Below are 20,665 nucleotides of genomic sequence, written 5' to 3'. Positions count from 1 at the left end.
ATGGCTACTGACCGGCTCGGAAATGGGTGGTCTGCCCGGGCAGGTGGGTGGGGGGCCTGGGTGGGTAGGAGGAGGCCCAGGAAGCTGCTACCCTGGGAACGTTTCCATCTGCGGCCTGGGAAAATCAGGCCGCGGAACCCCCTACGGTCAGGGATGGTTTAGGAAGCATCCAGACTTGGCAGACGGATGGGTGTTTCCCATTTAATGAATTAGCGTCCTCTCATCCTCTTAGGCAGTGTGTACTAGTGGACATACATTCATTTGTATTTATTGAGTGCTTAGTGTGTGGAAAGCGCTGTACTAAGCTCTTGGGAGAGTAAAATACAATTGTGGGATTTAAGCGCTTAGCATGTGCCAGGCACTGTACTGAGCACTGGGGCGGATACAGGCCGATCAAGTTGGACACAGTCCCTGTCCCATGTGGGGCTCACGGAATTAATCCCCATTTTACAGGTGAGGTCACTGAGGCCCAGAGAAGTGAAGTGACTTGGTCAGAATCACCCAGCAGACAAATGGCAAAGACGGCATTAGAACCCGTGCCCTTCCGAGTCCCACCCCCGTGCTCCGTCCACTATGCCGTGCTGCTTCTCAACAACAAACAGGCACATAACCTGCCCACAAAGAGCTCACAGTCTTTGAGGGGGAGAGAGCCAAGGCCTGAGAGTCAGGGGACCCGGGTTCTAATCCTGCCTCCATGTACAGGCCACTCTGGGCCTCAGTTTCCTCATCTGGGTAACGGGGCTTCAGTACCTGCTCTCCCTTCTACTTAGACTGGGAACCCCCTGTGGGCCAGGAGCTGTCAGACCTGATTATGTTAGATTTACCGCAGTGCTTGGCACAAAGTGCCTAACAAATACCCCAATTAATCAGGAAGTCAGCCAGTGGTATTTATTGAGTGCTTACTATTTGCGGACAACTCTACTAAGCGCTCAGCGCAGCACGGTGTAGTGGTTAGAGCCCGGGCTCGGGAGTCAGAAGGATCTGGGTTCTAAACCCACTCCGCCGCATGTCTGCAGTGTCACCTTGGGCAAGTCACTTCACTCCTCTGCCTCGGTTACCTCATCTGTAAAATGGGGATTTAGTGGGACAGGGATTGTGTCCAACCACCTTGACTTAAATCTGCCCCAGCGCCTGACGCATAGTAAGCGCTTAACAAGTACACCCATTATTATATAACAGACATATTCCCTGCCCACAGTGAGCTTACGGTCTAGAAGGGGAAGCAGAGTAGAAGTGTATTAGTACCGTAGGGGTCAGGTGAGGAGGACTCAAGTGCAAAACTGACGCGAATAAGGATGGCAAATAAGGTGGGGAGGTGAGAGATTGAATAAGAGCAATAATAATATCGTTAAGCACGTACTGAATGCCAGAAAATGAATTCAACGCTGGGGCAGATAAAAGATAATCAGGACCCCCATGGGGGCTCACAGTCTAAGGAGGAGGGAGAACTGGTATTGCATCCCTATTTTGCAGATGAGGGGGAACTGAAGCCCAGAGAAGCTAGGTGACTTGCCCAAGGTCACACAGCAGACCAGTGGCGGAGCAGGATCCGAACTCAGGTCCTCTGACTCCCAGGCTCGGGCTCGTTCCATTAGGCCGCGCTGCTTCCCGGTTAGTCGGGGAATGCTTCCTGGAGCAGCTCCCGAGGACAGAGATGGGATTTCTGCCCTGGCCCTCCACCCGGAGAAGGGAATAAACCAAAGCAGGAGTCATTTTTTTTGGTAAGCACTTTATTTTATTGCACGGAAGCAACCGACAGTTCACCCCTGACCTCTGTCCCGGCCCCCCAAACCGGTGGCTAGCGAGCCTCCGGGGTTGAGGGGGGACGGGCAGGGAATGCAGGAAGCTCCCTGCCGGAAGACGGCTCCTGGAACCCAGAAGGAGTGCCATCCCTACGGAGGATCTCTCCTGGGCACTCTGCATTTCCCGCTCTACATTCATCCTAGTGTTTGTCCTTCACTTGCACAGACAGTAAATAAATGCACTTATTTCGGGGGCTGGGGGGAAGAGGGGGACACGTTCACAGTCGAGTGTTGGCGTGACATTTGGCAAATCATCACGTTCTGCTACTGAAGCTTGCTTGGCCACTGTTTGTGGAGGGACGGGGGGAGGGGGAGGCTCTTGGAGTTTTCTCTCCCTTTCCACTGCTGTATTGCTAACGAGAGTCCCAGTGCGGAAAAAGGAAGGTTCCCTGCAGTTTAAGCGTCACTTTGAATAAATGGGGGGGGGGGATAAAATGGGACGAAATGACAGAACCGCTCTTTCGGCCTCACACGAGGGTCTTTGGCTGCTGCTGCCGACGGCGTCGTGGGTCCGTCCCCCTTCTACTTGCCGTCCCCCTTCTTGGCCTGCTCGGCGGCGGCTCTCTCGGCAGGCCGGCTGTCCTTGGGGTCGGTGCCGGAAGACTTCTCCGCCTTGGGCTTGGGGGCTTCCTTCTCTGCCTCGGGCTTGGAGGGACCCTTGGCCTCGCTGCCGGCCTCCTTCCGGCCGCCAGTCCGGCCCTCATCCTTGGGCTTCCCTTCCAGCTTCTTGGGCTCTTCCTTCTCCTCAGCCTTGGATTCTTTCTTGGCCACCTGGGCTTCCGCGGGCTTTGGCTTCTCAGCGGACTGGCTGGGGTCCTTGGGCTTGGGCTCCACAGGGGCTGGAGCCGGCTCGAGCTCCTTGGTTTCCCCCTTCTTCCCAGAGGTCGCCGGTGGCTGGGGGGCCGTGGCCTTTGTCTTGTCCTCCGGTTCAGACTTCTTGGACTCCACTTTGGGCTCTTTGGGTTTCTCCTCGGCTACCGCCTCGGGCTTTTGGGGGGCCTCCTGCTTTTTGCCTTCCTTTTTCTCTTCCGTTTTTGGTTTGGCGGGGGGTTTCTCCTCCTCTGTCTTCGGCGGCTCCTTCCCTTTGATCTCAGGGGCTTTTTCCTCTTCTTTGGCCCGTGGCTTCACTGCTTCTTTCTTTGGAGTTATCTCTTTCTTAGGGGATCTAGCCTCCTCGGCTCCCGGCGACTTGACATCTTTACTCCGGGCCTTCTCTAGTGACGTGATCTCCTCCTCCACTGGGATCTTGGCCTTCTCTGGCGACTTGACTTCTGCTGGAGACTTGACGTCCTCCTTGGCTGAAGTCTTGGCCTTCTCTGACGATTTGACTTCTGGAGATTTGACATCTTCCTCGGCTGAAGTCTTGGCCTTCTCTGGTGATTTGACTTCAGCTGGAGATTTGACGTCCTCCTTGACTGGAGTCTTGGCCTTCTCTGGTGATTTTACTTCAGCTGGAGTTTTGATGTCCTCCTTGACTGGAATCTTGGCCTTCTCTGGTGATTTGACTTCAGCTGGAGATTTGAAGTCCTCCTTGACTGGGGTCTTGGCTTTCTCTGGTAATTTGACTTCAGCTGAAGATTTAACATCCTCCTTGACTGGGGTCTTGGCTTTCTCTGGTAATTTGACTTCAGCTGGAGATTTAACGTCCTCCTTGACTGCAGTCTTGGCCTTCTCTGGTGATTTGACTTCAGCTGGAGATTTAACATCCTCCTTGACTGGGGTCTTGGCTTTCTCTGGTAATTTGACTTCAGCTGGAGATTTAACGTCTTCCTTGACTGCTGTCTTGGCCTTCTCTGGTGATTTGATTTCAGCTGGAGATTTAACATCCTCCTTGACTGGGGTCTTGGCTTTCTCTGGTAATTTGACTTCAGCTGGAGATTTAACGTCCTCCTTGACTGTTGTCCTGGCCTTCTCTGGTGACTTGACTTCAGCTGGAGGTTTGACGTCCTCCTTGACTGGAGTCTTGGCCTTCTCTGGTGATTTGACTTTAGCTGGAGCTTTGATGTCCTCCTTGACTGGAGTCTTGGCCTTCTCTGCTGATTTGACTTCAGGTGATTTGACGTCCTCCTTGACTGGCGTCTTGGCTTTCCCTGGTGACTTGACTCCTACTGGAGATTTGACGTCCTCCTTGATGGGGGCCTTGGCTTTCTCTGGTGACTTGACTTTTACTGGAGGTTTGACATCCTCCTTGACTGGGGTCCTGGCTTTCTCTGGTGACTTGACTTCAGCTGGAGATTTGACATCCTCCTTGACTGGGGTTTTGGCTTTCTCCGGTGACTTGACTTCAGCTGGAGATTTGACGTCCTCCTTTTCTGGGGTCTTGGCCTTTTCCGGTGACTTGACCTCTTTCTCTGTTGGGGGGGATTTAGTCTCCTTCTCTGGGGACTTGGCTTCTTCCTCCTGTTCACCCTCTGCCTCCACTTTCTCCCCTCCTCCTTCTTTCTCCTCTTCCTCCGTCACCTCTTCGGTCACTTGGATCTCTTCTGTTTGCTCTTCCACAATTACGGTTTCCTTCTCCGGTTTCTCCACTGCTTTGATCTTCTCTTCTCTTTTGACCTTTACGTATGTGGAAATGGGGGGTACTTTCGGGAACCCCTCCAGGAAGGGGATAGGCGTTGGCCCAAACCCTATACGGCGCTCTTCACCTTCCAGGAGTCTTCTGTAAGAGAAGGATCAGGAAAAAGGAAAATTTCATCTTAACAGTGTAAGTGCTTTTCATCCAAGCAGCCCCGAGTACAGGAGTGTGGAGTAACGGAGGGAGGGAGGGATGTGGAATCAGGATGTCTGCCACTGCTACCCTGCTGGGTGACATTAGTTAAGTCGCTTGGCCTCTCTGGGTCCCAATGTCCTCATCTGGGAAATGGGGATAAGACAGGCTGTGGCTTCATGTTTCTCCACCAATTCTTCACCCCATTTTTACAGACTGGCTGTATTCATTTGCTTTCCCTAGCTTCCATTCCTCACTCCTCCCAAGGTCACCTGCTAACCGAACCTTGCTCTCAATCAAATTTATTGAGCGCTTACTGTGTGCAGAGCACTGTACTAAGCGCTTGGGAAGTACAAGTTGGCAACATATAGAGACAATCCGTACCCAACAGTGGGCTCTCGACCCTAAGCCCTCATTCGGTCTCTCCCCCAGCTCCCGTCCCGCCTCCTCCGACCCCACACACCTGTAAGCGGCAATTTCGATATCCAGGGCCATTTTCACGTTCAGCAGGTCCTGGTATTCCCGGAGTTGGGCGGCCATCTCCCACTTGGTGTTCCTCAGCTCGTGGTCCAGCTGCTGGATGGCTTCCTGGAGGTGCAGAGAGGATTGGGAGCCCACTTCTAGACTGTGAGCTACACTGTTGGGTAGGGACCGTCTCTATATGTTGCCAACTTGTACTTCCCAAGCACTTAGTACAGTGCTCTGCACACAGTAAGCGCTCAATAAATACGATTGATTGATTGTGGGTCTCAGGGAGCTGCAGGCTCCCCTGCTCTCTGCAATGTAGACGCCCCCGCACTCCCAATAACCCATCCCAGTGGCCCCGGAGGAGGCAGTGGAGTGGCATGGGACCGACTGATAATAATAGCATCTGTTAAGCTGTTACTATGTGTCGAGCACTGTTGTAAGCACTGGGGTAGATGCAAGGTGATCAGGTTGTCCCACATGGGGCTCACAGTCTTCATCCCCGTTTTACAGACGAGGTCACTGAGGCCCAGAGAAGTCAAGTGACTTGCCCAAGGTCACACAGTAGGCAAGTGGCGGAGCCGGGATTAGAACCAGATCTGGGTTGTTTAAAATCAATCAGTCAATCGTATTTATTGAGCGCTTACTTTGTGCAGAGCACTGTACTAAGCGCTTGGGAAGTCCAAGTTGGCAACATCTAGAGACAGTCCCTACCCAACAGTGGGCTCACAGTCTAAAAGGGGGAGACAGAGAACAAAACCAAACATACTAAGAAAATAAAATAAATAAAATAGATATGTACAAGTAAAATAAATAAATAAATAAGAGTAATAAATATGTACAAACATATAGACATATATACAGGTTTAAAGGGTGGGGGCTGCGGGTGGGGTCTTGCCTTCATCAGCAAGACCCCGGGAAGCAGCAGTGGCTCAGTGGGGAGAGCCCGGGCTTTGGAGTCAGAGGTCATCGGTTCAAATCCCGGCTCCGTCACTTGTCAGCTGTGTGACTTTGGGCAAGTCACTTCACTTTCCTGGGCCTCATTCATTCATTCAATCGTATTTATCGAGCGCTTACTACGTGCAGAGCACTGTACTAAGCGCTTGGGAAGTCCAAGTTGGCAACATATAGAGACGGTCCCTACCCAACAGCGGGCTCACAGTCTAGAAGGGGGAGACAGAGAACAAAACAAAACATATTAACAAAATAGAATAAGTATGTACAAATAAAATATATAAATAGAGTAATAAATATGTACAAACATATACATCAATCAATCGTATTTATTGAGCGCTTACTGTGTGCGGAGCACTGTACTAAGCGCATGGGAAGTACAAGTTAGCAACATATAGAGACAGTCCCTACCCAACAGTGGGCTCACAGTCTAAAAGGGGGAGACAGAGAACAAAACCAAACATACTAAGAAAATAAAATAAATAGAATAGATATGTACAAGTAAAATAAATAAATAAATAAATAGAGTAATAGATCTGTACAAACATATATACATATATGCAAGTGCTGTGGGGAAGGGAAGGAGGTAAGATGAGGGGGATGGAGAGGGGAATGAGGGGGAGGGAAGGAAGGGGCTAACATATATATAGGCCTCAGTTATCTCATCTGTAAAATGGGGATGGTCCCACCACTCATGTGCTGTGGGACCTTGGGCAACCCACTTCGCTTCCCATCTTGTAGTTGAGAAAACTGAGGCAAAGAGGATTCAATCCTTGATAATAATAATAATTATCCCCAAAATAATCTGTGAGCCCCCCGTGGGACAACCTGATCACCTTGTAAACTCCCCAGCGCTTAGAACAGTGCTTTGCACATAGTAAGCGCTTAATAAATGCCATCATTATTATTATTATTATCAGCAGCACGGTGTAGTGGCCAGAGACCGGGCCTAGGAGTCAGAAGGTCATGGGTTCTAATCCCGGCTCTGCCACCTTTGTGCTGTGTGACCTTGGACAAGTCACTTCCCTTCTCTGGGCCTCAGTGGCCTCATCTGTAAAATGGGATTAAGACTGAGCCCATGTGGGGCAGGGACTGTGTCCAACCTGATTCGCTTCTATCAATCCCAGCGCTTGACACATAGTACATGCTTAGCAAATGCGATTATTAATCAATCAATCGCATTTACTGAGCGCTTCCTGTGTGCAGAGCACTGTACTAAGCGCTTGGGAAGTCCAAGTTGGCAACATGTAGAGACAGTCGTCATCATCATCAATCATATTTATTGAGTGCTTACTGTGTGCAGAGCACTGTACTAAGCGCTTGGGAAGTACAAATTGGCAACATATAGAGGCAGTCCCTACCCAACAGTGGGCTCACAGTCTAAAAGGGGGAGACAGAGAACAAAACCAAGCATACTAACAAAATAAAATAAATAGAATAGATATGTACAAGTAAAATAAATAGAGTAATAAATATGTACAAACACATATACAGGTAGTATATATATATATATATATATGTATATATATATATATATATATACATATATACACACTATATAGTATATATAGACAGTCTCTACCCAACAGTGGGCTCACAGTCTAAAAGGGGGAGACAGAGAACAAAACCAAACATACTAATAAAATAAAATAAATAGAATAGATATGTACAAGTAAAATAAATAGAGTAATAAATATGTACAAACATATATACAGGTAGTATATATATATATATATACACATATATACATATATACACACTATATAGTATATATAGACAGTCCCTACCCAACAGTGGGCTCACAGTCTAAAAGGGGGAGACAGAGAACAAAACCAAACATACTAATAAAATAAAATAAATAGAATAGGTATGGACAAGTAAAATAGAGTAATAAATGTGTACAAACATATATACAGGTAGTATATATACATATATATATATATACACACACTATATAGTATATATAGACAGTCCCTACCCAACAGTGGGCTCACAGTCTAAAAGGGGGAGACAGAGAACAAAACCAAACATACTAACAAAATAAAATAAATAGAATAGATACGTACAAGTAAAATAAATAGAGTAATAAATATGTACAAACATATACAGGTAGTATACTATATACTACTATATAGTAGTATACTATATATACTACTATACTATATACTATAGTAGTATATTATATATACAGTATACTATATACTACTATATAGTCCCTACCCAACAGTGGGCTCACAGTCTAAAAGGGGGAGACAGAGAACAAAACCAAACATACTAACAAAATAAAATAAATAGAATAGATATGGACAAGTAAAATAAATAAATAGAGTAATAAATATGTACAAACATATATACACATATACAGGTTAATAATATTAACACAGGTTAATAATATTATTATTATACTATATAGTGTATATATAGTATCTATCTATCTATATAGTATCTATCTATATATACAGTATCTATATATAGTATCTATGTATATAGTATATATATAGTATCTATGTATATATATAGTATATATATCTATATATAGATATATATCTATATATAGATATATTTATATATATCTATATATAGATATATATATATACACATATATAGTATATATAGACAGTCCCTACCCAACAGTGGGCTCACAGTCTAGAATTATTAATATTATTGTTATTATGGCTCTTCTAGACAGCCATAGTTGAGAAAACTGAGGCAAAGAGGATTCAATCCCTGATAATAATAATAATTATCCCTAGCACCTAGCACCCAGGCCTTCTTTCTCAGCTTGCAGAGTGAGCAAGCGGCAACTGTTTTTGTCCCTGGATCTCCGTCAGACCCGACTCTCGTCCGTCCTTCCTCCTGAAGGCCGAGGGGCTCGAAGGGGCCCCGGCACGGACACACACGCTCCCGGGAGGGATCTCCGGGTGCCGTCGCCAAAGGAAAGCCGCGTGGCCTTGTGGATAAAGCCCGGGCGGCGGAGGAGTGAGTTCTAATCCTGGTCCCGCCACTTGGGTGCCGGGGGACCTTGGGCAACCCGCTTCGCTCCCCGTCTTGTAGTTGAGAAAACGGAGGCAAAGAGGATTCAATCCCTGATAATAATAATAATGGCATTTATTAAGCGCTTACTATGTGCAAAGCACTGTTCTAAGCGCTGGGAAGGTTACAAGGTGATCAGGTTGTCCATCCCCCCCCCCGGCATCTTACCTCCTTCCCTTCCCCCCAGCACCTGTATATATGTTTGTACATATTTGTTACTCTATTTACTTATTTATTTTACTTGTACATATCTATTCTATTTATTTTATTTTGTTCGTATGTTTGGTTTTGTTCTCTGTCTCCCCCTTTTAGACTGTGAGCCCACTGTTGGGTAGGGACTGTCTCTATATGTTGCCAACTTGGACTTCCCAAGCACTTAGTACAGTGCTCTGCACACAGTGAGCGCTCAATAAATACGATTGATGATGATCTATTTATTTTATTTTGTTCGTATGTTTGGTTTTGTTCTCTGTCTCCCCCTTTTAGACTGTGAGCCCACTGTTGGGTAGGGACTGTCTCTAGATGTTGCCAACTTGGACTTCCCAAGCGCTTAGTACAGTGCTCTGCACATAGTAAGCGCTCAATAAATACGATTGATGATGATCTATTCTATTTATTTTATTTTGTTCGTATGTTTGGTTTTGTTCTCTGTCTCCCCCTTTTAGACTGTGAGCCCACTGTTGGGTAGGGACTGTCTCTATAATGTTGCCAATTTGTACTTCCCAAGCGCTTACAGTGCTCTGCACACAGTAAGCGCTCAATAAATACGATTGATGATGATGATGATGATCAGGTTGTCTCAGGGGGGCTCACAGTCTTAATCCCCATTTTCCAGATGAGGTCACTGAGGCACGGAGAAGTGAAGTGACTCGCCCAAAGTCACCCAGCTGACAATTGGCGGAGCCGGGATTTGAACCCGTGACCTCTGACTCCAAAGCCCGCACTATTTCCACAGAGCAACACTGATCTCCCTCCCGCTTAGACCGTGAGCCCCACATGGGGCAGGGACCGTATCTGGCCTAATTAACTTGTATCTCCCCCAGCGCTTAGAACAGGGCTTGACCCAGAATAGGCGCTTAAATACCATTATTATTAAATCACGAGAAGCAGCGTGACCTTGTGGAGAGAGCCCGGGCCTGGGAATCGGAGGACCTGCCGCCTTCCAGCTGTGTGACCTTGGGCAAGTCGCCTACCTTCTCTGTGCCTCAATCAATCAATCGTATTTATTGAGCGCTTACTGTGTGCAGAGCCCTGTCCCCCAGCGCTCAGAACAGGGCTCAACCCAGAATAGGCGCTTAAATACCATTATTACTAAATCACGAGAAGCAGTATGACCTTGTGGAAACAGCTCAGGCCTGGGAATCGGAGGACCTGCCGCCTTCCAGCTGTGTGACCTCGGGCAAGTCGCCTACCTTCTCTGTGCCTCAATCAATCAATCAATCGTATTTATTGAGCGCTTACTGTGTGCAGAGCCCTGTCCCCCAACGCTCAGAACAGGGCTCGACCCAGAATAGGCGCTTAAATAGCATTATTATTAAATCACAAGAAGCAGTATGACCTTGTGGAAACAGCTCGGGCCTGGGAATCGGAGGACCTGCCGCCTTCCAGCTGTGTGACCTCGGGCAAGTCGCCTACCTTCTCTGTGCCTCAATCAATCAATCAATCGTATTTATTGAGCGCTTACTGTGTGCAGAGCCCTGTCCCCCAGCGCTCAGAACAGGGCTCAACCCAGAATAGGCGCTTAAATACCATTATTACTAAATCACGAGAAGCAGTATGACCTTGTGGAAACAGCTCGGGCCTGGGAATCGGAGGACCTGCCGCCTTCCAGCTGTGTGACCTCGGGCAAGTCGCCTACCTTCTCTGTGCCTCAATCAATCAATCAATCGTATTTATTGAGCGCTTACTGTGTGCAGAGCACTGTCCCCCAGCGCTCAGAACAGGGCTCGACCCAGAATAGGCGCTTAAATACCATTATTACTAAATCACGAGAAGCAGCATGACCTTGTGGAGAGAGCCCGGGCCCGGGAATCGGAGGACCTGCCGCCTTCCAGCTGTGTGACCTCGGGCAAGTCGCCTACCTTCTCTGTGCCTCAATCAATCAATCGTATTTATTGAGCGCTTACTGTGTGCAGAGCCCTGTCCCCCAGCGCTCAGAACAGGGCTCAACCCAGAATAGGCGCTTAAATACCATTATTACTAAATCACGAGAAGCAGTATGACCTTGTGGAAACAGCTCGGGCCTGGGAATCGGAGGACCTGCCGCCTTCCAGCTGTGTGACCTCGGGCAAGTCGCCTACCTTCTCTGTGCCTCAATCAATCAATCAATCGTATTTATTGAGCGCTTACTGTGTGCAGAGCCCTGTCCCCCAGCGCTCAGAACAGGGCTCGACCCAGAATAGGCGCTTAAATACCATTATTACTAAATCACGAGAAGCAGCATGACCTTGTGGAGAGAGCCCGGGCCGGGGAATCGGAGGACCTGCCGCCTTCCAGCTGTGTGACCTTGGGCAAGTCGCCTACCTTCTCTGTGCCTCAATCAATCAATCGTATTTATTGAGCGCTTACTGTGTGCAGAGCCCTGTCCCCCAGCGCTCAGAACAGGGCTCAACCCAGAATAGGCGCTTAAATACCATTATTACTAAATCACGAGAAGCAGTATGACCTTGTGGAAACAGCTCGGGCCTGGGAATCGGAGGACCTGCCGCCTTCCAGCTGTGTGACCTCGGGCAAGTCGCCTACCTTCTCTGTGCCTCAATCAATCAATCAATCGTATTTATTGAGCGCTTACTGTGTGCACAGCCCTGTCCCCCAGCGCTCAGAACAGGGCTCGACCCAGAATAGGCGCTTAAATAGCATTATTATTAAATCACGAGAAGCAGCGTGACCTTGTGGAAAGAGCCCGGGAATCGCCTTCCAGCTGTGTGACCTCGGGCAAGTCGCCTACCTTCTCTGTGCCTCAATCAATCAATCATCAATCGTATTTATTGAGCGCTTAACTATACTAAGCGCTTGGGAAGTACAAGTTGGCCTCGGTTCTTCTGTCTTCCCTCCTAGGCTAGACGGGGGCTGTGTTGGGACGAATTAACTCCTAGCTCTCCTAGCGTTTAGACGATTGATGCGTAATAAGCGCTTAACGAATACTGTAAAAAAGAGAGCGCGGAGGGGCCAGGCCCCGGGCTGCCCTCAGCCGCCAAGGGGCACCGCGGGCGTCTACCTGGTAGGAGGTGACGTCCGCCTGATGCCTGTCCTCCAAGTCGCAGCACTGCCTCTCCAGCGAGTCCCTCAGCCCCTTGAGGGCCTCCAGCTCGGTGGTCTTGGCCCGGAGCTGGCGCCGGCACTGGCCCAGCTCCTCCCGGGCGCAGCGCATCGCGTCCGTCTTGGCCACCTCCGACAGCTCGTCCAGCCTCACTGCGGCACCCGGAGGGGAGAGAGAGAGGGGGGGGATCGCCTCTTTTTGGGTCGGCGGAGAGCGGGGGTCCGACCGACACCCCGGGGAAGGCCGAGCCTGCGGCGGGCCCTCCTCCGGGAGACGCTGGCGGGTGGAAGGGGTACGGCGGGGGGGCTCGGCTCCGTGATGGGATGACCCCCTCTCCCCGTCCCCCTTGCAGATCGCGTCTCCAGCTCTCCCCAGCCCCTTCTTTTTGCATCTCGGTTTTAATTATTAGGGCCGATGAGCTTTTCATTCATTCAGTCAGTCATTCATTCATTCGATCGTGCTGATTAAGCCCTTACCGTGTGCAGAGCGCTTGTACTAAGCCCTTGGGAAAAAACAACAACAACTGTCTCCCCCTTTTAGACTGTGAGCCCACTGCTGGGTAGGGACTGTCTCTATGTGTTGCCAACTTGGACTTCCCAAGCGCTTAGTACAGTGCTCTGCACACAGTAGGCGCTCAATAAATACGATTGATGATGATGATGATGATGATGATGACCCCCTCTGCTCCAACTGCATTGCAGATCGCATCTCCAGCTCTCCCCAGCCCCTTCTTTTTGCATCTCGGTTTTATTTATTAGGGCCAATGAGCTTTTCATTCATTCGATCGTGTTGATTAAGCCCTTACCGTGTGCAGAGCGCTTGTACTAAGCCCTTGGGAAAAAACAACAACAACTGTCTCCCCCTTTTAGACTGTGAGCCCACTGCTGGGTAGGGACTGTCTCTATGTGTTGCCAACTTGGACTTCCCAAGCGCTTAGTCCAGTGCTCTGCACACAGGAAGCGCTCAATAAATACGATTGATGATGACAATCCCCGCCCACAACGAGGTCGCGGTCTATTGACCCCCTTTTAGACTGTGAGCCCACTGTTGGGTAGGGACTGTCTCTATATAATAATAATAATGATGATGATGGCATTTGTTAAGCGCTTACTATGTGCAAAGCACTGTTCTAAGCGCTGGGGGAGGATACAAGGTGATAAGGTTGTTCCACGTGGGGCTCACGGTCATCATCCCCGTTTTACAGATGAGGTAACTGAGGCTCAGAGAACTTAAGTGACTTGCCCAAGGTCACACAGCAGACATGTGGTGGAGCCGGGATTCGAACCCATGACCTCTGACTCCAAAGCCCGGGCTCTTTCCACTGAGCCACGCTGCTTCTATATGTTGCCAACTTGTACTTCCCAAGCGCTTAGTCCAGTGCTCTGCACACAGTACGCGCTCAATAAATACGATTGATGATATTGAGAAGCAGCGTGGCTCGGTGGAAAGGGCCCGGGCTTGGGAGTCTAATCCCACCTCGGCCACTCGTCAGCTGGGTGACTTTGGGCGAGTCAGCTTGGCTCCTCTGGGCCTCAGTTCCCTCATCTGTAAAATGGGGATTAAGACTGTGAGCCCCGCGTGGGACAACCTGATGATCTTGTATTCTAGACTGTGAGCCCACTGTAGGGTAGGGACCGTCTCTATACGTTGCCAACTTGTACTTCCCAAGCGCTTAGTACAGTGCTCTGCACGCAGTAAGCGCTCAATAAATGCAATTGACTGATTGATTGTACTCTCCCCCCAGTGCTTAGAACTGTGCTTGGCACAGTAAGTAACTGTGCTTGGCACAGGAATAGTAAGCGCTCAATAAATACGATTGATGATGATGATAGTAAGCGCTGAACAAATACCATTATTATTATTAATTTTTATATTCATATTACTGTCTGTCTCCCCTCGCCCCTAGACTGTAAGCTTGTGTGGGCAGGGAATGTGTCTGTTTATTGTTCTGTTGGGCTCTCCCAAGCTCTTAGTACAGCGCTTTGTGCACAGTAAGCATTCAATAAATATTCATTCAGTTGTATTTATTGATTGAATATAATTGAATAAATCATCACTATATTTGTTAAGTGCTTATTATGTGCCAGTCACCATACTAAGCCCTGGGGCGGATACAAGCACCCCTAGTTGGACCTAGTCCCTGTCCCACGTGGGGCTCCCGGTCTCAATCCCCATTTTACCGATGAGGGAACTGAGGGCCAGAGAAGTCACTTGCCCAAGGTCACAGGGCAGAGAAGTGGTGGAGGCAGGATTAGAACCCATGATCTTCTCCTAGGCCTGTGCTCAATCAATCATATTTATTGAGCGCTTACTGTGTGCTGAGCACTGTACTAAGCGCTTGGGAAGTACAAGATGGCAACATATAGAGACAGTCCCTACCCAACAGTGGGCTCACAGTCTAAAAATCCACTACACCACGCTGCTTCTCTATTTGTACCTATCCAAGGCTCAGTACAGTGCTTGGCAATTAGTAAGTGCTTAGCAAATACCTCAAAAAAAAAAAAATGTTGGGCGGGTGGGGGAAACTATCAAAACGGAGAATGCTGCTGGATTCCTCTTCAGGTGCCTGAAGAGATTGGCTTTCCCTAAACCCCCGCCACAGGATAGAAAAAGCATCGATTCTTTGGAAATGTGGTTTTGGAGAAGGCTTTGGCGAATCCCATGGTCTGCTCCAAAAACAAATGGATTTTGGAGCCAGTGAAACCAAAGTGGTCTCTGGTCTTTTAGACTGTGAGCCCACTGTTGGGTAGGGACCATCTCTATATGTTGCCAACTTGGACTTCCCAAGCGCTTAGTCCAGTGCTCTGCACACAGTAAGCGCTCAATAAATACGATTGATTGATTGATTGGAAGGCCAAATGACTCGACCTAGATGAGCGTATTTTGGATACAGCATCAGGAGGACTGATTCTGTGAAGAAGACACTCTTGGTCTCTGGTCTTTTAGACTGTGAGCCCACTGTTGGGTAGGGACTGTCTCTATATGTTGCCAACTTGGACTTCCCAAGCGCTTAGTACAGTGCTCTGCACACAGTAAGCGCTCAATAGATACGATTGATTGATGGATTGGAAGGCCAAATGACTCGACCTAGAGAAGCGTATTTTGGATACATCATTAGGAGGACTGATTCTGTGGAGAAGACACTCTTGATAGGAAAAGTCTGGGGAAAACGTGGAAGGGGCAGATGGGCAGCTAGATGGAGAGGGACCAGAACAACCCTAACGGAAGAAACATTAGGTTACAGACTATGGCAGAAAACGGGACCAGAGAGTCACTATGAATTGGCAACGACTCGCCAGCACTTTTTCATTCATTCTTTCAATCGTATTTATTGAGCGCTTACTGTGTGCAGAGCACTGTTCTAAGCGCTTGGGAAGTCCAAGTTGGCAACGTATAGAGACGGTCCCTACCCAACAGTGGGCTCACAGTGTAGAAGGGGGAGACAGAGAACAAAGCATATTAACAAAATAAAATAAATAGAATATGTACAAGTAAAATAAATAAATAAAATTAATTAATAAGAATAAGCCACCTCCCCAGCCTGGATTCCCCGATGTGGGTTCCCCCCCTTGGGGCTCGAAGCAGGCACAGAGGGAGGAGACGCCCCGGCCCCTGATTTCATCCTGAGCACGATCAAAGACACCAGATAATTCTAGAACTGTCTGTTCGGCAAAGCCTTAATGAAGGCCCATCTCCTCCAGGAAGCCTTCCCAGACTGAGCCCCTTCCTTCCTCTCCCCCTCGTCCCCCTCTCCATCCCCCCATCTTACCTCCTTCCCTTCCCCACAGCACCTGTATATATGTATATACGTTTGTACATATTTATTACTCTATTTTACTTGTACATATCTATTCTATTTATTTTATTTTGTTAGTATGTTTGGTTTTGTTCTCTGTCTCCCCCTTTTAGACTGTGAGCCCACTGTTGGGTAGGGACTGTCTCTATATGTTGCCAATTTGGACTTCCCAAGCGCTTAGTACAGTGCTCTGCACATAGTAAGCGCTCAATAAATACGATTGATGATGATGATGATGATGATAAATACGATTGATGATGATGATGATGATCCTCTCTCCCTTCTCTGTGGCACATCTGTATATATCTGTAATTTATATCTACTTATATTAATGTCAGTCTCCCCCAGCCTCTAGATTGTGAGCTCGTGTGGGCAGGGACTGTATTTGATGTTGTATTGTACTCTCCCAAAGGCCAAGTACAGTGCTCTGCACCCAGTGAGTGCTCATGTACGATTATTATTATTATTATTATTCATGTTTTCCGGTGGCAGGGCTAGGACTGGTGAAGTGAGGGGACTATATAATGCCTCTGACTTTGGGATAACGTCTCATTTTGGAAATAACTGCTCTTTTTTAATTCTTATTTACACTGAATTTATCGGGTGCGTCTGTTGTTCAGAAGGGCCCTCACATCCGTTGTCTCCTGGGTGTCTCCGCTCAACCCAGGGAGGCAACGGAGAAGTAGATATTATCCCCATTTGCCAGAGGAAGCAATAGAGACCGCAGAGAGGGCGACTTGCCAGAGGGTATCTAAGCAGGTCAGTGGCACGTAAAGGACGAGAAATCGGGATTTCTTGTCCGGGGCTCCTTCGCTAGCTCATTCTGCTGCTGCTGGCCCCCGATCTCAAAGCACTTATGGGGCTGCGGTGAGGTCTTGGCTGGGCTGCAAGGTGACGGAGAGGGATTTCACTCATTCATTCATTCGTCTTTATCGAGCGCTTACTGCACACAGAGCACTGTACTAAGCGCTTGGGAAATACAAATCGGATACTGATGCCTCTTTACCTATTTTGATGTCTGTCTCCCATCACTCTAAACTGTAAGCCCGTTGTGGTCAGAGATTCTCTATCGCTGTATTGTACTTTCCAAGCGCTTAGTCCAGTGCTCTGCACTCAGTAAGCGCTCGATAAATACGATTGAATGAATGAATGAATGGAGTCCCTCGAGAAATAGAGCTATAGGAAGCCAGGAGTCCTGGTGTCCATCAAAGGGAGGGCCGGGAAGGACCATCCTGTATTAGGGCCCCGTTTCTGCTGGCCTTGGCAGTGGGCCTGGGGCGCAGACCAGTCATGGGGGGCGGGGGGGGGGGGGTGTCCAGCCAATGCCCCGATTCGCACGGGCGGGGCTTGTCAGGAGGACAGGACACTCAGGGGATGGAGGTCAGCTCAGCTCAGCCAGTTGGGGCACCGGGCCCAGTCGGGCCTGAGGCGGGCAGGCCGCAGGACCTTGCGGGTGTGGACAATGCCCCGGCTGGGGGTCGGAGGAGGGTCAGAGGGTCTAGACTCTCCTCCGGGGGGGCTTGGAGGCAGCCCCTCCCCCCTGCCCCCTCCTCTCCCCCGGGATGTCCCCCCTCCCTCTTGGTTCTCCTCTGCTAGGCCTCCCTAATGCCCCTTCCGCCGCCTCCTCCTCCTCCTCCTCCTCCCCGCGACGCCCCCCATTCCAGCTTGCCCCCTCCCCCAAGCCCAGCCTAGCCTCCGCCTTCCCTTCAGCCTTTGTGTGTCCTTGCCCCACTTCCCGGGTCCTCCTCCTCCTCCTCCCTCCATCCCCCACATCTCTGCCTGTCCTTCCTCCTCCCCCACCCCCTCCGGGGGTCCTCTTCCTCCTCCTCCTCCCCCTCCCTCCATCCCCCTCATCTCTGTGTGTCCTTCACCTTCTCCAGGCTGGTCCTCCTCCTCCTCCTTCTCCCCCTAGTCCCTTCACCCCCGGGGGGTCTTCCTCCCCCCCCCCCCCCCCACCATTCCCCTCACCCCTGGGGGTCCTCCTCCTCCTATTCCCCTCACCCCCGGCGGGCTTCCTCCTCCTCTTCCTCCTCCTCCTCCCCCCTCAATTCCCCCCATCACTGTGTGTCATTCACCTCCTCCCCCTTCTATGTGTCCTTCACCTCCTCCACCCCGGCTCTCCTCCAATTTCTCTCTGCGGGTCCTCCTTCTGTCCCCGTTCCCTTCCCCCTGGGAGTGGGCCTTCTCCTCCTCCCCCTATTCCACTCACCCCCGGGGGGCTTCCTCTTCCTCCTCCGTCCATCTCTATGTGTCCTTCACCTCCTCCTCCTCCCATTCCCCTCCCCCAGGGCACCCTCCTCTTCCTCCTCCCTCCATCCCCCCCATCTCAGCGTGTCCTTCGCCTCCTCCTTCTCCACTCTGGTCCCGCTCCCTCCGTCCCCTTCATCTCTATGTGTCCTTCACCTCCTCCACCCTGCTCCTCCTCCTCCTCCCATTCCCCTCCTCCAGGGCATCCTCCTCTTCCTCCTCCCTCCATCCCCTTCGTCTCTATGTGTCCTTCACCTCCTCCCCCTTCTCCACTCTGGTCCTCCTCCACCTCCCTCCATCTCTATGTGTCCTTCACCTCCTCCCATTCCCCTCCCCCAGAGCATCCTCCTCTTCCTCCTCCCTCCATCCCCCCCATCTCAGCGTGTCCTTCGCCTCCTCCCCCTTCTCCACTCTGGTCCCCCTCCCTCCATCCCCTTCATCTCTATGTGTCCTTCACCTCCTCCACTCTGGTCCTCCTCCTCCTCCCATTCCCCTCACCCAGGGCTTTCTCCTTTTCCTCCTCCCTCCATCCCCCTCATCTCTATGTGTTCTTCACCTTCTCCATCTTCTCCACTCTGGTCCTCCTCCTCCTATTCCCCTCCCCCAGGGCATCCTCCCTTCATCCCCCCCCCCATCTCCGTGTGTCCTTCGCCTCCTTCCCATTCTCCACTCTGGTCCTCCTCCTCCTGCCATTCCCCTCCCCCAGGGCATCCTCCTCTTCCTCCTCCCTCCATCTCTTTGTGTCCTTCACCTCCTCCCCCTTCTCGACTCTGCTCCTCCTCCTCCCTCCATCCCCTTCATCTCTATGTGTCCTCCTCCTCCCTCCATCCCCTTCATCTCTATGTGTCCTCCTCCTCCTCCTCCCTCCATCCCCTTCATCTCTACGTGTCCTTCACCTCCTCCACTCTGGTCCTCCTCCTCCTCCCATTCCCCTCCCCCAGTGCATCCTCCTCTTCCTCCTCCCTCCCTCCCCCCCATCTCAGCGTGTCCTTCGCCTCCTCCCCATTCTCCACTCTGGTCCTCCTCCCTCCATCCCCTTCATCTCTATGTGTCCTTCACCCCCTCCACTCTGGTCCTCCTCCTCCTCCTCCCATTCCCCTCCCCCAGGGCATCCTCCTCTATCCTCCTCCCTCCACCCCCTCCACCTCTGTGTGTCCCGGTCCTCCTCCCTCCCTCCCCTTCATCTCTCACCCTGGTCCTCCTCCCTCCCTCCCTCCCTCCCTCCCCTCCCTCCTCCCTCCCTCCCCGTGCCCGGGCACCTCGGAACCGGTCGTCGTGGCGGAGCTGGTGTCCGTGGATCCGCCGCGGGGCGTCCCTCGGGGCGGCGCTCACGGAGGCCCTCCAGGAGGCGGCGGCGGCCCGGTCGCCGTCGCCTCGCACCCGGGCGAGCAGGCGGCCCACGTGCTGGCCGTGCAGCCGCCGCCGGAGGGCGCCCTCGTCGCGCAGCGCCTGCGCCCTGCGCTCCAGCCGCGCGCGCTCCCGCCCCGCGCGCTGGGCCAGGCGCGCCAGCGCGCGCGCCGCCGCCTCCGCCTCCCGGCGCCTGCGCGCCTCGTCCCCCAGGCGCCGCCGCGCGCGCGCCACCTGGCGGCCCAGCCGCCGGCGCTCCAGCCGCAGGCGGCCGCCGGCGGCGCGCAGGCGCAGGAGGAGGCCGCGGAGCTGCGCGGTGTCCCGCTCGTAGAGCGCGCCCGCGGCGGAGCGCCCGCCTTGCTGCTGCTGCCTGAGCGCCGCCGCCTCGCCCTGTAGAACGCGATGCCGCGCTTCCAGCCGCCGCACCCGCTCCGCGTAGCCGGAGAAGCGCGCGTTCAGCCGCCGCAGCTCGTCGGGCCCCTCCTCCCACGGGGCGTCCACTACGGAGCTCATCCTGCCCCCACACTGCGGCGGACCCCCCCCGGGCGCCGCCCCTTTTATAGCCCCTCCCCCTCCCCCCTCCGCAGGCAGGGGGCGGGGAAAAAGGGGGGGCGGGGGAGACGCCCCTCCCCTCCGCACCCGACCCTTTTTTTTTTTTAATAATGGCATTTGTTAAGCGCTTACTATGTGCGAAGCACCGTTTTAAGGCGATCAGGTTGTCCCACGGGGGGCTCGCAGTCTTAATCCCCATTTTACAGGCGAGGTGACTGAGGCTCAGAGAAGTGAGGTGACTTGCCCAAGGTCACACAGCAGACAGGGCAGAGTCGGGATTCGAACCCGTGACCTCTGGCTCCAAAGCCCGGGCTCTTACCACTGCAGTGACCCGACGCTTTTTTTTTTATGGCATTTGTTAAGCGCTTACTATGTGCAAAGCACTGTTCTAAGCACTGGGGAGGATACAAGGCGATCGGGTTGTCCCACGGGGGGCTCACAGTCTTAATCCCCATTTTACAGGCGAGGTGACTGAGGCTCAGAGAAGTTAGGTGACTTGCCCA

The 20,665-nt window shown here is 51.3% G+C and overlaps 1 protein-coding gene across 1 annotated transcript; it reads right to left on the bottom strand.

The window, feature by feature from the left end:
- Positions 1-1,722: 1,722 nt before the first annotated feature.
- Positions 1,723-20,123, bottom strand: NEFH (neurofilament heavy). Its single transcript, XM_038762342.1, has 4 exons — positions 19,523-20,123; positions 12,179-12,372; positions 4,973-5,097; positions 1,723-4,461 (listed from the first exon to the last, which is right to left on the bottom strand). The coding sequence occupies exons 1-4, from the start codon at positions 20,121-20,123 to the stop codon at positions 2,325-2,327; spliced, it is 3,057 nt and encodes a 1,018-aa protein (XP_038618270.1). The 3' UTR covers positions 1,723-2,324.
- Between the last annotated feature and the right edge of the window lie 542 nt (positions 20,124-20,665).

The sequence above is a fragment of the Tachyglossus aculeatus genome, chromosome 21, assembly GCF_015852505.1.
Source record: "Tachyglossus aculeatus isolate mTacAcu1 chromosome 21, mTacAcu1.pri, whole genome shotgun sequence".
Lineage (NCBI taxonomy): Eukaryota > Metazoa > Chordata > Mammalia > Monotremata > Tachyglossidae > Tachyglossus > Tachyglossus aculeatus.
Note: the sequence above shows the minus strand (reverse complement) of the source record. Positions and strands in the feature narration are given on the sequence as shown.

Excerpts from the sequence above, each read along its gene's own strand:
- NEFH (XM_038762342.1), bottom strand. The coding sequence starts at position 20,123 with ATGAGCTCCGTAGTGGACGCCCCGTGGGAGGAGGGGCCCGACGAGCTG. Across the intron at positions 5,098-12,178 it reads CGGACGTCACCTCCTACCAG|GAAGCCATCCAGCAGCTGGA; the intron begins GTAGACGCCCGC and ends CTGCACCTCCAG. Across the intron at positions 4,462-4,972 it reads ATCGAAATTGCCGCTTACAG|AAGACTCCTGGAAGGTGAAG; the intron begins GTGTGTGGGGTC and ends CTTCTCTTACAG.